Source organism: Psittacula echo (assembly GCF_963264785.1).
Source record: "Psittacula echo genome assembly, chromosome: 5".
NCBI classification, from domain to species: domain Eukaryota; kingdom Metazoa; phylum Chordata; class Aves; order Psittaciformes; family Psittacidae; genus Psittacula; species Psittacula echo.
The window spans coordinates 86428390-86445752 of record NC_137739.1 but is presented as its reverse complement, the minus strand read 5'-3'; the positions used below and the strand labels follow the sequence as shown (position 1 = coordinate 86445752).

The window sequence follows — 17363 nt, the reverse complement described above, 5'->3', positions numbered from 1 at the left end:
TTACTCATTTTACTCTTATTCATTTAATACTTGAAGGCAAACATTTCTGTAAGCTGGCTTCAGAATGCTGTCTGCAAAGCTTTAAGACAGTAGTAAACAGTTGGTAATTCAGGTTGGCTGCCCCTACAAACACAGGGTATTTTTATAATACTGAACATTAATGATAAATTGGGTGTCTATCCTGAAGAGCTTTGCTTAGCACAATAAAATCCCAGTTCATTGTGGTGGTGAATGAACACAAGGCAAGTTTAGTTTCAACATCTGGATTATCAACACCCAAAATGATTTATAAATTGAACTCAAATTTCTTCATACTGTCTGTATATTCTAATCTGCAATTTAGCTTTCAGTGTTTACTCTGAACACAAAATGTTCCTTTTATCTTATTAATGCTGGGTTTGTTCTTGGGTATTTCATCCCTATCATTAACAGGGCCAGTATATGTGAAGGGTAAAAGAGGCACAGTTAGACTGAGACATAGTTGATCTATATGTCTTTGTCAAAAGCATTTTCAATTACACATTACTAAGTATCACTGCCAGTTTTCATCACTTGTCACAGATTTGTCTTTAACGTTTTGCTCCTGTGGTTGAGAGGATCACACAGATAACAGGGCAAGTTGGGCAGGTGATCCAATATTATGGCTATCAAGGTTTAGCAGAGTTGAAATGCACAGTGGAAGCAAACTGAAGCAAGGCATGACTTGTTTCTATTAAGGTGTTCTGACAATTGCTTGGAAGACATTAAGTATAAGTCTGATGCTTGTCTTGCCAATGTCTTTTTCAAGTTAGCACAGTGCCTAAGGATAACTTCATTTTTCCCTGCATCTAAAAGTTTTCTCGTTGAAGCTCTATATTCATTATAAGAAATGACTGTAGCAACGAGACAAAATTCATCTTCTGGATTAAATTATACTAACATAAAGACAAGTTGGTTTATTTACATCATTTTTAACTTGCTGTATTTGAGAGCTGACTGACCAACAGATTGTAGATGTCATGTTAATTGATAGTATGGCAGTGCAGAGCCAAACATTCCTTTACCTGCAAAGCTTCTCAGTAAGTTGTCGTACAAAGGGGAAACAGTTGGCCACGTTAAGGACTGAGAACTTGGGACAGATGCTATGGAAACTATTGGAATCTGAAGGAACATCTTAATAGTATCAGATCACAGCAAATGTAAATTATAACATCTAAAAATGGAAAGGTCTGATTCTTGTTTTCATTGCTGTGTCAGTGCTCCCACAAACTAATATGGGATTTTCTATGTAATTCCATATTGAAACTGTATTAAAGTACACTTTTTAAAAGAATCAAGACTTTACAACTCACAGTGGTGTAGTCAGTGTTCATAATGTGGCTAGAAATTAATATCTCTATTGTACAAATAGATTTACTGAGACAAGGAACTTAAGAGAACAAAACAAGTGTTGAAAGTAACTTAAACCCCCAGAATGTCGTGGATCTTTTCCTCTCCTTCCTCTAATACACTGTTGGATGTTGGTGTGCTTTCCTAGTTAATAGGAAAGTGGGGTGCTGTAGGTAATCAGATTTCAGCTGTATAAAAATAGATGTTATTTCAGCATGGTGCTCCTTACTGCCATTCTGAAGCCTAGCTTATCAGTTGGAATTGTCCAACTATTATAAGCTTTTTAAGATTTTGGTGGATTTTGTTTTGGTTTTACTTCATTTTGAGTAATGCTTAAAAAGTAATTTGAGGTTGTTTCTAGCAATGTTGGCTTTTCAGCACAGTTGATGGTTTTGCATTGTCCAAGATGTTAAAACCTTGATCTATGTAAATTCGGACCAAAACCCGTTTCAAAAGTTACTTTTACAACAAGAATGCTAAGATCTACTATTAAAAGGAAAAGGTGAGAACAATGAATGCTCAGCAGCGACTTGATTCCCTTCCATCGATTATACAGAATTGGGTATTTAATCAAAGAAAATATCAGTTATCTGGGGGAGAGGGAAGAACCACTCTTCCCTCAGGTTCAGTTACTTTTGTGCATACCATATGCAACTACGGTGAAGAAAGTGTGTTTGGTGTTTTTAGAATCTGACTCTTTGCAATCTTCCCTCTTTCTTTACAGGAAGAGTTTGAAAAGGCAATGAAATGGTATGAGTCAACACTAAAACTTCAGCCGGAGTTTGCCCCAGCAAAGAATCGAATCCACACCATTCAGTGTCATTTACTCCTGAAGAAAGAGCGACGGTCTCCTTAGAGATCAGCATCTTTCTCTTTCTTTTTTACACCAATGTCATTACTCTCTATTCTGCTTTTAAGTGTGCTGAGAGAAATCGATGAATCAAAATTTTTAACAAGACTTATAAAAAGAGATGGGATTTGGATCAAGGGGTGGTTTTTTTGTTGTTGTTTTTCTCAAATATAAGAACATCTTTGGAAAATATATCTCACAGGCCATAATTTGAAAACATCCGTGTAAATACTTAAACCAAGAAACTTCCATGAGTCCATGACCACCTGTACCAGGACCCTGGCACTGTTAGTTTTTCCTTAATGCTCAGATTGGCATCAGCATCCAAAATAACTTGCTTCATGTCTTACGGTTGAAGTCAATGGAAATGCAAAGCACACACCTATACCAAATAGTAAGAAGAGATAATCAGCAGTCCATCCATGTGAAATTCATGCTTTGTCCGGTCTTGTTCACTCCATACCACATCACCTGCTTTTTTGGAAGGAGAGGGACAAGATTTTAAATACTTGTATAAAAAATACCCATTAGGAACATCAAGTATTTTTGGTATTGTTTCTTTCTGTTGGTGGATGAGGAGGAGGGAACAGCAGGACACTGAAATCCAAGTGGTTTTGCATCTTCCTTGCAGAAAAGAGAATTGGTAAAAATCCCAATAAGATGTTTTAGGTTTGTCTGTGTATTCATAGCCCTCTGCCTCCCGGAGTGGCTGATTCACTAATTCTTTGTTGACTATATTTCTAGCTGTTTTGGAATAAGGTGCAAGTTTATGCTTACTCTGAGCTATACTTTGAGCTTCCGAGGAGGAAGAGGAGGGAGGCAGTGTCCAGGTATCATCAGCAAATAAGTCAGGTGGAAGATTTCCAAATCAGTTGTGTGTTTGGTTGGTGGAAGACGTGATTCTCCAGACATCCGTGAGGAATCAACAAGGGCACATATTTGAAATACAATAAATTGTTTACGAAGAAATCCCAGCTTCTCTTCCAGTGTGTTCCATGCGCCGGTTCCAGGAGTCTAGGCTTGGGGATCCTCAAGAGCAGACAGAGCTGGGGAGGTAGGAAAGCCTGTAACATTCCTGATTAGACAGTGATTTTCTGCCTGTCGTGGACAATTCCCTGCACCTCTGTGCCTGACTCCTTTTCCATGGCAGAAGGAAATAGGGAAAGTTAACTCAATCAGCTGCTGTCGTGTAACCTGCCCTCCAGTTTCTTGTGTTAAACGCACTGCCTAAGGATTCCTTTTAAGGACTAACAATGTTTATGAACTTCCAATCTTTCCCTCTTTCAGGGGTGCAAATTAAGACCAAGTGTGGCAGCAGTGGAAACTATGACATCAACATAGTTTGTTTTAATACTGCAGCTTTTTACTTTGGGAAAGGATCCTGAATGTTTTTCTGTGTAATTGAAGATGAGCAGTTGGAATGCAAATTTTACTTCTGTTTTATTGCAAGTAATTTTTGTTCATCTAAAAAAGCCTGACAGAGGTATGAGCAAGTGCTACCGTTGGGTAGGTTTTTATTAAAAATGGGGGAATGTGATAAATTTTTGTCAACAAAGCCAACAGTGTGTCAAATTTTATTCCCTTCCCAAGGCTACTTGGAGGCTGGATGCTGTGGACTGGAGGCAGGCGTAGCTGTATCTATGTAAACTCCAAGAGGAAGATCCCTTTCTGGAAGGTCTGATACACACCGTCACTAGGATTGTGGACTGGGGTAGTGAATTGCAGAGATTTCTTACATTAGAGGTGTGGGAGGGGAAACTGGTAAGGTGGGTACAAGGAAATGGAAAGAAGTTCTATTTCAGCTAGAAAAGAAGAGCAAAGCCTTTTCCTCGCACTAAAGCAATGTGCAGAATAGCTGCTTTTGTTCAGTTTTGTTGACTGAGCTGCTTTACTTTCATAGGGGTTGATAAATACTTGGGAGTCAAATATATTGGGCAAATCTGCCATTTCATGTGCTAGCTTCAAAATGTCCTATGCAAAAACTCCTCTGGGTACAGAGGATCCACCTTACTGTTTAGTTTCCTGATGTGTCATATGGTCAGATCAAGCGATCGCCACATGCTGAACTCTTCTACTGCATCTGTCTTGCTGATGATGGGAGATGTTGGGATTAAGTGAAAGGTAAGGCTGGCCCTTAAGAAGCTAAAGCAGCAATATGCAGAGCACAGATGGTCATCTTTGGCTTTGACTAAAGATGGAATGAAAATAGACCATTTTTGGACCACCAGGGGTTATGCTTATAGACAGAACTGATGAACACTAAAAATTAGCCATTAATACTCATGTCAGTTTACATCTTGCTTATTGCAGTATTTATGTATTAGGAAATGCAGCAAGGTGCACTATACAAACACCATACAAAAGGCAGGAAAGCAACGTTTGTGTGCATGACCATACTATAGCTTGGTATTGCCACCAAGAGCAGGCCGTTGCTCTGTTTGCTTCTCCAGAGAACTTGCACCTTACAAATGGGTCTTGAAAATGGCAGTAAATCTGATTTCAGGTGGTTTTTTTCCCCTGAATCTTAGTGTAGTACTTTAAGGGAGTGTGTACTGCCTTACTCTCATAAAATTTGTATGTACAGCTCTTCATTTGCTACTTGGCTGCGGTGTGCTGTAGCTGCCATACAACTAATGGTAAAATAGCTTCCTTTGGCTGTATTTTCAGAAGTTTGAGCTAATTCCTCTTTATTTATTCACTGCATAAGCAGTACATAAAACTGAAGCAGAGAAGCAAAAAGACCTACTTGAAAGCATAAACTTGACCTAACGTTTGCAATAGAGCGTGTGTCTAAATCACCCACTGATGAATCTACTGGGGAATGCTGGCCCTTGCCCTTGGAGAAGGTGAATGGAAGACTTCCCTTTCTCATCTCCATGTCTTCAACTCTTCTGTGTAAATGCAAAAAGCGGTGGCTTCGAGTGGTTTGCCTGTGTTCTAATGTCACTCAAAATAAAACTCATGCTGATCTGATGAACAAGTTGGGCAGCATGTTGAAAGGGAGGACGGCGAATTTTATGGAGCGATGGTGCAATTCCCTGCAGGATGAGCTAGCTATTTAAGGATGACATTCATCTCCTTCCATTTAAGATACTTTAAAATAAGCTAAGGTAGTTGTCTAGGCTCTATCTTCAGTAAATGGAAAGGATTATTACCTTGAGAGGGTGATCCACCCTCCCTATTGAAGAGCGTGACAAACTGCCTGTTCGAACGGCCTGTTCCTTTCCATTGACTGTTAAGGTACCTTTGACCAGCTGAACTTCAATATGATTTTTAATAATGAGACTTAGTAACTCATTTCATATTGACTGGCTCTGCTAAATATATCACCAAAGTAGTCTAATTTAGGGACGACGTAGAATCATAGAGTAGTTTGGGTTGGAAGGGACCTTAAAGATCATTTAGTTCCAACCTGAGATTATCTAGTTCCAACCTGACAACCACAGGTAAATAGCAAAAACTTCTCTTCTCCAAAAAAAGCTTTTTTCCTCAGAAATCAAATATAAATGGGCTATAAAAGTCTCCATGCAGATAGCATCATGCTCCTGATATGCAGGGGCGTTTGAGGGCAAAAGCTAGGTGGAGAAAATCAGTCCACTTCTGTCTGTGGAGTGGTGGTTTAGGTTCGACATTGATGGGATAGTTGTACTGGTCAGGGCTGCCCTCATGCCATACAAAAAAGAAACCCCAATATACCACACTGGCACCTGATGTGACCATAGCATCACATTCAAACCACAGATTTTGCAATGCACTGGAGGCTGGGATCTTCATTTCCATTGCTTGTGGACACCTTGCATCACCTATGATGGCAAATTTTCATAACAGACAATATTAACCAGAAGAGTTTTCTGATGGAGCTTTCAACCTCTTTCCCCTACTCTCTAACCCTCCCTCCTTCCCTCTTACAAGAAAAGGATTTAAACCAAACAAAACCCCCATAACCTCTCTTTATGTATTAGCTCTATCGCAGTACTGTGATGCTTTTGCTCCCTGTGATTGCCATGGGCTTGTCTGACTAGCAGTGTCGAACCTCCTGGGCTTAGACCTGCTTCATGAACAATAACATTCCTTCCGTTGTTGCTGTTCTCCTGTATGACTTCAGGCAAGGCATTTCCCCTCCTCACTGTACCTCTTTTCCTCCCACACGTTGTCTGATGTCTTCCTAGAACATATGGGGGATTTTGGAGCTGGAATCATCGCTGTTTATGTCTTTGTAGGAGAAACAGTTGTAGTGCCAGAGAACACAAATAGTAGCGATGCAAATTAGAAACAACTGTGTGGAGACCCATGAAGCAGGGAACATGAAGAGTTCAATAGTCTCTGTATCAGCGCTGAAAGAGTGGAAATGCTTTAGGAGAACTTCCCTTGGCATTCAGAAAATGCAGGCTCCTTCACCAGAGCTACTGGATGGTTGGTCTTCCCGTCTCCAGCATCACTTAGAGGTATCCTTCCGGAGCGCTGTAGATTGCCTTGACGTCTTAGAGGACCAGCTGGCCATGTTTGAGTCAGTGAGACTGTCTTGAAAGAGATGTCCCCACAGAGTAAGCTCTGTCACTTGTGGGATTGCTTTTGTGGGGTCTTTTCCCCCCTCTTAGTTGGCTGAACATACTCAAGCGTGCCAGTATTGATTCAAACAAAGCAAATGAGTCTGTCAGCACTGGAGCTTATGAAGCTTTTCTATCAGTCTGTGGTGGTCTTGCAGTGTCTGATGGCTGGCCGTCTCTGAAAGCTAACAGAAGGTTGTCCTGCAAGTGACTACCAGGACAGGACAAACAGTTAAGGCAATTTGTTTCTACTATTATTTTAAGGGAATCTATATATTCTGCACATGAAATGTTAAGAAAGTCTGAATTTAAGGGTGAAGGTGCTCATACTTAAAGCTTTTCTCATTTCTGAGTATGGAAAAGCTCAGGATTGGCTAGGAACAGTGTTTTGATAAGGCCGACTGCTTAAAAAGACAGCTCCTTGAACTTTAGCACTTAGTTGGTTTCTTTGAACCTTTTAAACCTGATGATCTGCTGCTGGATTCCAGAGCAAACCCAACAGTAACCGAGTTCAGCAGTCCCAGAGGAGGTGCAATCACAGTGCCACAGAAGGAACAGTTTCCAATACAGGTGAGTGTGAGTTGGCTTCTTGGTATTTATAATCCAGGGGGATGGTCTTAAGGTAGGTGTTTTGATTTGTTTTCTCTTTAATCCACTTTCAGGCTGCTCCTGCCATGTTCAGCCCTTCAGAATGGGGTTATTACCGGTCTACCAGAGTTTTGCTGTTTATATGTATTTGTGCCCATGGCATGCAGATGTTCCACAGAAGGGCATATCCCTGCTCTGAAGGGAGCACAGCCCCAGACACCAGCCCACAGTAGCTTTCCAGTGGTTCCAGACTTTGTGGAGCTCGTTCTGTGGTCAGAATCAGACTGTTGTTCAGTCAAACCATCTGACTGCTGTCCTTCCACAGTAACACCACTGCTGGCGTTAAAATCTACATCTCTACCAAAGCAAGCAGTTATTGGTTTAGTACAATTTAATGGAAGACGTTCAGCCTGAATTTTGGCTGGTTTTTTGGTCTTAATCCAATCTTGTTTTCTCTCTATAATTGTCTAATTCTACTGGTTTTTAAAAAAGTAAGTTATTTCCCAGTGCTACAGGTGTTACAGGTCACAGAATGATAGCTTGAGTTACCACTAGGTCTTGTGAGTGCCATTTGCTGCCTTGCCTTGTGATCCATATGCCGAGCAACAAAGAGGTATTTCAAAGTCATTAAGAGACGTTAACCTGTGGGCAGATGCAATCCAAACAGGATAAATGAATGGAGGGAGCCAGTTCTATCCAACTGCCAGGCTGGGAGCTAAGGTAGGAGATCATGTTCTTTAGGAAAAGGAAAAAGAAACCAGGCTTTAGTGGTGAGCCTCTCAGAGGAGGGAGAGAAAGCTCCAGGTGAAAGGAGGACCAAGGGTCCTGCTTCTGTAGCATCAGAGACTGTTTCTGACTGCAGGGCCAGAGGAGGTGAAAAGTACAAAGAGGTGGCTTGAATGAATGATTTCTTCTGGTTGTCTGGGAAGGTCAGAGAAGGAGGAGGATGGATGAGAAGCTGTGAGTTGATGCTGCCACTGACACGTAGGACTCTGCATGTTCAGATGTGCTGTATGTTCTCATAGTCTTTGGAGGATGAAGCTGCTCCCCCCCACCAGCAAGTGCAGGTGTGGGTGCCAAGGGGTGAGTGTAAGCGTGGAAACATCCCCTGGGTGATGGGACAAAAGCTCCCAGAGCATCTTCTCAACTCCCAGCTCCAAGGTAGGTCCCAGAGCCCAGGGCAGTGTGCTTGGGAGTGCTCTGCAACCACACCAGCACCTCCTCTGCTCTGTCTTACAACACCAACACCTCGGTGTGCTGCCATCCCTCCCTTTGGATGCAGTCATGTAATACTGTGGAGTTTTCTCCCATAACTTTATCGGTCCATTTTCTGAATTGTAGACATCTTAGCATCCATACTCACCTATGGTTGGGAGCTCGAGAGTTCAGTTTAGTTTCTGATGAAGGAGCATCTCTTTGTGTTAAACCTGCTGGTTTCGTGTGATGCTTCCTACTTCTTGTATTAGAAGAGACCATGAGCAGTTATCCTTCACCTTTTCCATTAGATGCTTATCTAAGACATGCCTTTTTGACTAATCCAAAGCCTGACTATACTTGGTTTGGGTTTTAGCTTATTAACTCGTTTGGGAAGGTAGAGACTTGCTCAAAGGTGAGGGGCTTTCTGATAAGGAGACTGTTCAGTATCTGCAGTCTGCTTTTTCTCTGATTTTTCCACCTGGATTGCAAGCACTGCTGGAAAAGAAAGGTCAGGACATGACTCAGGTAACTGAGGTGTTAACACTGAGATGGCCAAGCTATAGCCCATACACCAGATGCATCTTCTGGCCTGCTTGCTCTTGCCCTCTTTCTTGGGGCCCTGGCGGCGCAGCGAGGTCTGTGTTGGTGGCACAGGGACATGTGTGCCTCTGGGGACATCGGAGGAAGAGTTTTCTATACAAATGGATGGCATCATGGCAAGTGTGTATGTCCCCAGGCATGGAAGGATGCGCACATCAGCGTAGCAAGAAGTACATGACACGTGCCCTGCCTTGCAGGTAACAGGAATAGGACACCCCTTTGGTAATCATTTGGCAATCATGCCTCTGGCCAGACAAGCTCAATGGGGTCACAAAACATGCTTTTTAAAGACTTTGTAAAGGCCAGGTTGGATGGGGCTTGGAGCAACCTGGTCTGGTGGAAGGTGTCCCTGCCCGTGGCAGGGGGTTGGAACTGGATGAGCTTTAAGGTCCCTTCCAACACAAGCCAGTCTGGAATTCTATGACATTGTCTGCCCTACCACACTGGTATGTCTTTGCATACCAGCCTATGAATGCATGGGTGTACCACTATGGGAAACAACCCTGGGGTTAATTGTAACCATGGGGTATAAAATGAATCACCAATTAATTCACTAAGCTAGTTCTATTAACTATTAGACTGCCATAATGAAAAGTGGACCTAAACCCTTTGTCATCTGTGTTACCTGTTGATTACAGCAGTGCCTTACAGTCTTTTTCAGTGAATTGAATGATCTTCCAAACCCCAATGAATTCCTGACTGTCATCATAGGGCAAGTTTAGTTATTTGGAGTGGTTTGCTCAGCACATCTGCTTGCAGGGGTTCTTATCCTCATCACTGTAGGTTTACATGGGACCTTAGATTTCTTTAGGGAAACTGCCTTACACATATACAAGACCCATCCCTAGCAAGAGCATCAGTAACAGCTACAACCTAACTGAAGCCCTCTCCAGCGTCTCCAGCTCAGGCAGGAAGGAGAGCATTCCCTCTGGAGCTGATCAGATCAATGCAGGTATCCTGACGAGGAGCCCCATGTGTCCCCTTTCATAAACAGGGTATTCTCTACTTTTGGAAACCCAGAGTGTTTCTTAGGAACTGCTTTTCCTAATACATTTCCAAGGCATTTTGACCAGGGGAGCAGACAATTGAGCAGGTTTTAGCGCATTCAAGGCTTTTTTCCCTTCCAACTGGAGCACCTGCAAGAGTAAAAGAAGGGGAAGTGAAGGGAATCTAGGTGGGAGTTTCCTTAGAAACTCTTCAGCAGAGAAGCTGAGGCAAACCCCTTCTGTGCTGTAGTTTCAGCCTTCCTCGGTGTGAGGTGGAGCAGAGCCTTCCTAGGTGAACCAAGGGATGCGGCTTTTATTCTCTTTCCATCTTTTTACTTCTTGGCTTAGCCCTGAGCTTTCCCAGTTGCCTTTTCCTTCCCTGAGTGGCAGTTGTAGGCCCCTCGCTCTGGATAGTGTGTCCATCACATCAGCTCGCTGTGAGCTCTCTGTTCAACACATCAGCCCTTCAGGTTAGTGAAAAGGAAGAGCAAGGTGTTCTAATACTCCCAGCGTGGCACCAGGAAGTGCGAGAAGGGAATGGGAGCTGGGGGTGAATTCCCAGGTTAGTTAAGAAGCTGATGTTCACCACCACAGCGGATAAGGTGGGAATGAATGCATCCCTGTGACTCTCTTCTAAGTGCTACCTGCAACCGTTGGTTACCTGCTCATTCCCTTGCTTGCGTGCTTCTCCTGAGGTCTTCAGCAGAACGGATCCTGGCTGGCACAGGTTTTGGGGGGATACCAATGAGGTTTACTCTTTTTATGTTCTTTTATTGGTTTAATCCCGTTAAGGTCCTCCCTTATCAAAGCAAACTGGTTTCTTAGGGCTGTGGTGACCAGCTTTAGCTCCCGAGCACCCACATCTCTCTGCACCCCACTTGCACGTCACGCAGCTCAATCACCTCTATGAGCACAGCACAGAGCAAATGGAGGAGACAGAGAAGGTCGGAGGAAGATGGGGCTCTGGAAAGCAACCAGGCAGTGGCAGCTGTCAGCCTCCAAGTGCTTCCCCTGTTCCTTACAGTCTCCTCCAGCCTCTTAGAGCTGCTGTGTGGGAGGAAAGAGCAGCACCAGCAGCTGGAGGAAGGTGGGAGGAGTGGGAGGAAGAAGAGGGAAAAGCACCTGGGGGCTGAGAGCCAGGCTCGCTGCCTGCTCCTTGTGCAGCCCCTCCAGCTGTGCTGCTCTCACCCACCCAGCAGCCGAAGGGGATGAGGAGCAGGCAGTGGTGTGAGCAGTGGCTTGTGGGGCAACCCCCCCTCATCACCCTCACCGTGTTTCTGCCCTCCTCCATGCCAGGAAGAGAGCCATTACTGGTACTGAGCCTCCCCAGCACTGCCACTGCCTTATTCCCTCTACCTCTATGTTAATGAATGGGCAGCTGAAGCAAAGGAGTGTCTAAGGACAAAACTGTTACTGCCTCCTCTCTGGACATATTTGGACTTGGATTGATGGTCTGTCCTACCAGGAGCAGGTAAGAACTGTCCCATCCCAGTACACCTGTCCTATCCCACAGACTGTGCTAGTATCTTCCCTGGGGAATCCATGTGGTGTGAGGGCCTCAGGTCTGTTTGAGGCTGGGAGCACCACGTTTCCCGAGTGGCCCCTCCTCTGCACCATGCTCTTGGTCTCCACTGACAGAATTGGGTTTGGGGTCCCACTTGCTGACTGTCTTTGTGTGCCAGCCTTGGCCCTGTGCTTCCTGAGAGCGCAGGCTTGTGCCCTGCAGAGCTGAAGCATCCCAGATACCCACATAAACCCTCCCTTGCCCATCCATGGGGGGAGCTGCGTTGAGCTGGTTGATGGCACCTCTGTCTGTCTGTGCCATGTATTTCTCCCTTTGACGGTTTTGCCATTGAGGCAATGCACCTGGGTACCACTTTAGGGGTAAACTCCTCTCCTGGGCAGGACTTGGGGGGGTTCGTGTCGCGGATGCCCCGCTCTGCCCCCGCCATGGGGTGAGAACCGGGGATGCGGGGTGGGGGGGAACCATCTCCTCTCTCCGGCAGAGCCAGAAGCTGCTCCCGCAGCCCCGGTCCCGGCTGCGGGGGGAGCCCGGGGTAGGGCTGGGGATGCGCTTTCCCCCCGCGCTGCCTGCAGGTGGCAGCCGGAGCCCAGCTTGCGGCGGCGGAGCCGGGGGAGCGGGGCCGGGCGGGGCAGCGCCTGGCAGCCGGGCACGGCACTGCTTGGACAGGACCGGGCGCTCCGTTAGGTCCCCGCTACCGGGTCCAGCCCCCTTAAGGGCAGCGGGACCCCCATCCCGGGGGCACTGATGAGGAGCGGTGCGCGCCTGGGCGCAGGACCCCGGCTGCCGTCGGCGTGTCGGTCGGTGTGTCTGTCTGCCGTGCCCTGCACGCCGTGGGGCTTCCCCGCAGTCTGGCTCACGGGTCCCTACAGGGTTCGAAATGACAGCAGCCCCCAGGGTGGGCGCCAGGCTCGGTGTCCGCGATCCGCACCGAAGTACGGGCCCCACAGGCCCGGTGGTGCCACCCGCTTTGTCCCCTCGGCCCGAAACGGAGCCGGGAGAGGGCTGCACACAGAGGGTGGCAGCGGGTGGCCCCGCTCCCTTCGTGACCGGGGTGCGGCCATCCATATAAGTGCACACCTCGGCCCGGCTTCGCCCCCTCGAATGTCGGGGATCTGGTGCGTTGTCGGCTCTTTTGGAGACGGAAAACCCCGTGGCACTGCTGCGGGAAACCCGGGCTTTGCTGGAGGGGTTCTGAATCCCACCCTGCGTGGGGCTGCACGTCCCTTTCTCCCTGCGCTTCCCCGCGGGTCAGGATGAGCAGCATTAGCCTGGGGTCCCCGTAGGGTGCGAAACCCGTCGGCCCCTCTGCCCGGCGCAGAGGGAGGGACCGGACGGGACGGACGAGGGGCGCAGGGGGCTGGAGGGGACCTTCCTCTGCCCACACCGCCGGGAAACCGCAGCTCTTTAAGGCAGGGATGCGGGACCCGGGGTGCGGGATTCCCGGCCATCCGCTCCAGGGCAGGCGGTGCCCGCAATGTGTTGCTGCGGGATTCACCCCCTTCAGCTCTAGATGCTGCCACGGGAGCCCTCAGCCCATCCTCGCAGCCACCGAGCCCGCTGCTCTGTGCAGCCTGCCGCCGATCCGCCCTGGGGCTGAGCTGTGCAATTCCCTCGCCTTTCACCGTGGGTTGTTGTTTTGGCCCAAACCTTAGTCACATCCCTATGGATGGCACGATTTGCACGATTCTTTCTTTCAAGTTGACCCTTCTGAGCTCCTTCAGCAGCTCAGCCCCTCACCTCTGCGTGCCCTCCAGCTTCCACAGCAGCATCCCTCCCCAGCCTGTTCGCGGGGAGTTCCCTGCTCACCTTCCCTCCTCTGGAGGAGGCAGAGGCGTTATATCCAGCACTGCCTCTGTCCTGAAATGTCTGTAATTCAGACCAGAAGCCACCTCAGGCTCTGTCAGCTTCCAGCCTTTGGGGCTGGATTCCTACTCGGAGAACGACGACACCGCTTGCTTGCAAAACTGATTGAAATGCAGTCAAAAACAGCAAAGAGAAGAGTCACGCTCAGGACCTGGGACTGCAAACATCGGGGCTTCTCCTCTGTTTGCCACCAGACCCGCTGAGACAGGCAGGAGCTGCCTGTTTGGACACCCAGCAAGGCAGGGCCAGTGAGGTGCTGCAAGCATCCCCACCTCATGTCCCATCACCATTCCTTAGTCCCTGCGCAGCCCCGGTGGAAGGTGGTGGGAGATGAACTGGGGCTTTCCCCTTCAGGGTGAGGCACAGGAGCTATGGTCATGGTGGGGACCTGTCCTGCCTGTGCCTATTCTTTCATACCTTAGGAAACGTAGGGGACTGCAGTCTACAGAGCTCCCAGTCTGTTCCCCCCTCCCCATTTGCCAGCTAGGAATGTTCTTTAAAATGTATTAAAGGGGGGAAAAAAATATCCGAGCTCTATTAAATGCAAAGAAATCATGAAAAACAACAAGGAACAAAAGCTCTCAATCCTAGCTAAGCACTGCACAGACAGGAACCTGCTCTGACGTACATGAGCACCCCATAGGGATTAACTCTCTCCTGCCCAACAAAGCCAGCCTCCTAGTTTCTACTTTGCAGCACATTTTGTGTGCTATAAATGTGTTTAATCTGGCCAGATAGGGAGATTGAAAGGTACAGGCTTAGTACCTATCTGCAGCTGCCTCCACCCAAAAAACCCCCACAACCCTGGTCCAGGATTTTCCTGCCTCTGTGACAGATCCAAAGAAATTCCCCTTGCGAGGCAGACACCAAAAACAGGCAGCAGAAGCCTGAAGCAGAACGAAAAGGGGAAGCTTTTGGAGTCATTTCCCCCTTTGCTTTCCTATAGTAAATACGCAGAAGGGAGCTTAGTGCATGTCTACTACCAACCAGTTAATATTCTGCTATCCCTCACCCCTCCACTGAGGTTCCTCAAGCCCTTTGCAGCCACTGCTATGTTCAGTCACCAGTACCCCCATTTAGGAGATGGTTGGTGTGATTAACCCCCTTGTACAAAGAGGGGCAGTGAGCTATGGAGGGGACTTGTGTAAAGGACCTTACAGGCAGTACCTGAAACAGAAATTAAGAGGTGGGATTCTCAGGTCTTACTTGAATCATTCAGGAGTCTTCCTTTTCCCAAACCTGCAGTGCCAGACCACTGCAGCATCAAACACCACAGCATCCTCCATCTTCCTGCCACCTTTGGTACCACATCGGGCTGGAGGGACATGGAGCCTGCAAACCTCCAGACCCTCACCTGCCTTTCTAGGGATTGCCATTTAGAAAGCTGGACTGGGAGATTCACACTTTTGGCTATCATCTGCATTGTCCTTCGTTTCTATAATGGAGCATCATCACCAAGGAGGGAATTACATGGAAATGACTTGCTTCAGGTACTGTGTCACTCCATCTGTCCCATGTTTAAGCACAGTGAGAAGGTCTGGTGTTTTTCCTGATGTACCATGTATTCCTATTCCATTTCCTTTCCGTGCATCTGTGGGCAATTCAAAGTCTCACCACTGGACCACCTGCACAAGGATGCAGCCTGTCACAAATCTCAGCTGTGGCTGCAGCAAGAAGAAGTGGGAACAGTGGAGAAGAATTCCACTGCCATGACAATGAAGGGAGAGCATTGCCTAAATGAGCTCATATCCCACCATATTCAGCACATTTTGAGTTCTGTCTCTCATTTTACTTTCAGGTCTGAGTGGACAACACTAGCTTCCTGGTATCTGCATGGGAGATGTGTAGCCGTCAGCTCTCTATGTCCCTGACAACCGGTTATCATGGTACATCACAGGACCTGAGCAAGAGGCTCCGTAGCATCTAAGACAGCAGTGAAACTCCTGTGACAGAGGGGAGATCCTTGAACACAGGTAGGTCACCACGGGAATGATGTTTTCCTTGAGAAAGCCAAGTGTAAAATAATCCCTAGTATCCAGTCTACCGCTGGAAAATCACAAACAAGAAGAAACTGAAACTTCTCCCTCAAAAGAAAGGGGGGAAATGGCTTCTTGGGAAGAAGGGATTTGTGGCAGGGAATTCCTCATGTCTGCACATCTGTTCGAGGAAAGGAAAACGTTCACGAGCTGTATCCATTTCCCAAAACATCACATCTACTTTTCTTAATTCAATGCTGGTGCCATGCTGGATCTATGCTTTGAGTTCATCCTAAGATGAGATAACACTAGGCTGAGGATGCCTCGTTAGCATTGCAGCAATGTGGTATGAGACACTCAGGTGTTACATGCTATGAAAAGCATGGTGGACCAATAGTGAATTCAAAGCAAGGTTCTGGCTGATCTTGCTGATCCGTTTGCCTGGCGTTTAATGTGTTTGTGCTCTCCACGTGTCAGTGCAGTGTAGAAGTGTTGGGGGGAAGCACCACAGGTGACATCCTTGACTTTTCTGAGCCTCTTATCTTCCTCTCGACTGTACCTAAAGCCCTTGCCCTCTACAAGGATCTGTCTAGGAGCAAGTGCCAAGTTGGAGAGGGGTCTCAGAGTGTTGTGGATGAGGTGGGGAGAAAAGAGGGAGGAAGCAGCAGCTGACAATCAGAATGCGAACAAAAACCCACACTAATTTCAGGCTTGTGTTGCTCAAAAGCCTCTGGTTGGTGACATTTGACCAGAAATAGGAACTTCTCAGCTAAGATCAATCAGACATCAGTGTGGTTCAGTGTTCTTGAACACTACAGAGGAAGGCTTAAAATCCCTTTAGTGCTCCTAATTGCTTAACTTTCATCTACATCTAGAAAGCCCAGCAAAGACTTGTTTTTGTGTTGGTTTAAGCATCCCAAAACTTGGGCTTGAAACCTAAAACCCTCCTCATCCATAGGTTTCCTTCTAGTGATGAGACCACAGCATCACAGATCCTCTTAAGGATCTTAAGTTAAACCCTCTTTCTTCTAGCGTTGCTCTTCTTGTCTCCATTTGCTAATTGTGGACATGGAAACTTGATAGCCTCATGCTAGAGCCTTACAGATCCCCAGATTACACAGCAATAATTAAATTGAAGAGAGCAGAGGGAAAAGAATTAATATGAAAAAGAAAGAAAAGAAGAAAACAACCCCCAGAAATCAAGTCCATGACAATGACTTTAAATGTGTGGTGTGTGGCTAGTGACATATGAGTCACTTGAGCCTATCTTTATAAGTATGAATAAAGCACCCAGCTGGCCTGGTGCCACTGTCCCTGTACATACAGGAGAGCATAACAGCAGCCTGTGTTGTCAGCTAGAAGCTTATTGCCATCAAGGCAAGTAGACATCTTAGTCCTTGTGCTGGGTAAGAGTCACCCTGCACCTCAGACTCCTATTGCAAGTCTTCCTCAGAGCTGTGTTCCGTAGATGTATTTCTCTTCCTTGCCTTTATGTTCCCATTTGACTTTCATGATACCAAGAGAGTTTTCAGAAGAAGTTATAGCAGGTATCTGGGTGTCTTCCTCTCTTAGTTACATTGCCCACAGCTCTTGCAGCTCTGCAGTGCAGGTTCAATCTACACTTAGAATCTACAAGGTTGGAAAACACCTTTGAGACCATCCAGTCCAACCATTCCCCAGCACTGCCAAGGCCACCACTAACCCATGGCACCGAGGGCCTTGTCTACACAGTGTGTGAACACTTCCAGGGACGGTGACTCCACCACTTCCTTGAGCAGCCTATCCAGTTTCTCCACTTGACATGAACGTGGGCAATGCTGAATCGTTGCACTTATTCTCTGCAGCAAGGAGAGGTCCTCTGTG

The 17363-nt window shown here is 46.8% G+C and overlaps 1 protein-coding gene across 2 annotated transcripts in view; it reads left to right on the top strand.

Moving 5' to 3' along the window:
* The window catches only part of TTC17 (tetratricopeptide repeat domain 17), a gene marked incomplete at its 5' end in the record, with an annotated part of 60906 nt that extends 57755 nt beyond the window's left edge, over window positions 1-3151 (top strand). For both annotated transcript variants that reach the window (XM_080619079.1, XM_080619078.1), the window contains one exon: window positions 2093-3151. In XM_080619079.1, coding sequence (XP_080475205.1) covers window positions 2093-2224 — 132 coding nt within the window. In that variant the 3' untranslated portion in view covers window positions 2225-3151. The remainder of the gene's footprint in view (window positions 1-2092) is intronic.
* Between the last annotated feature and the right edge of the window lie 14212 nt (window positions 3152-17363).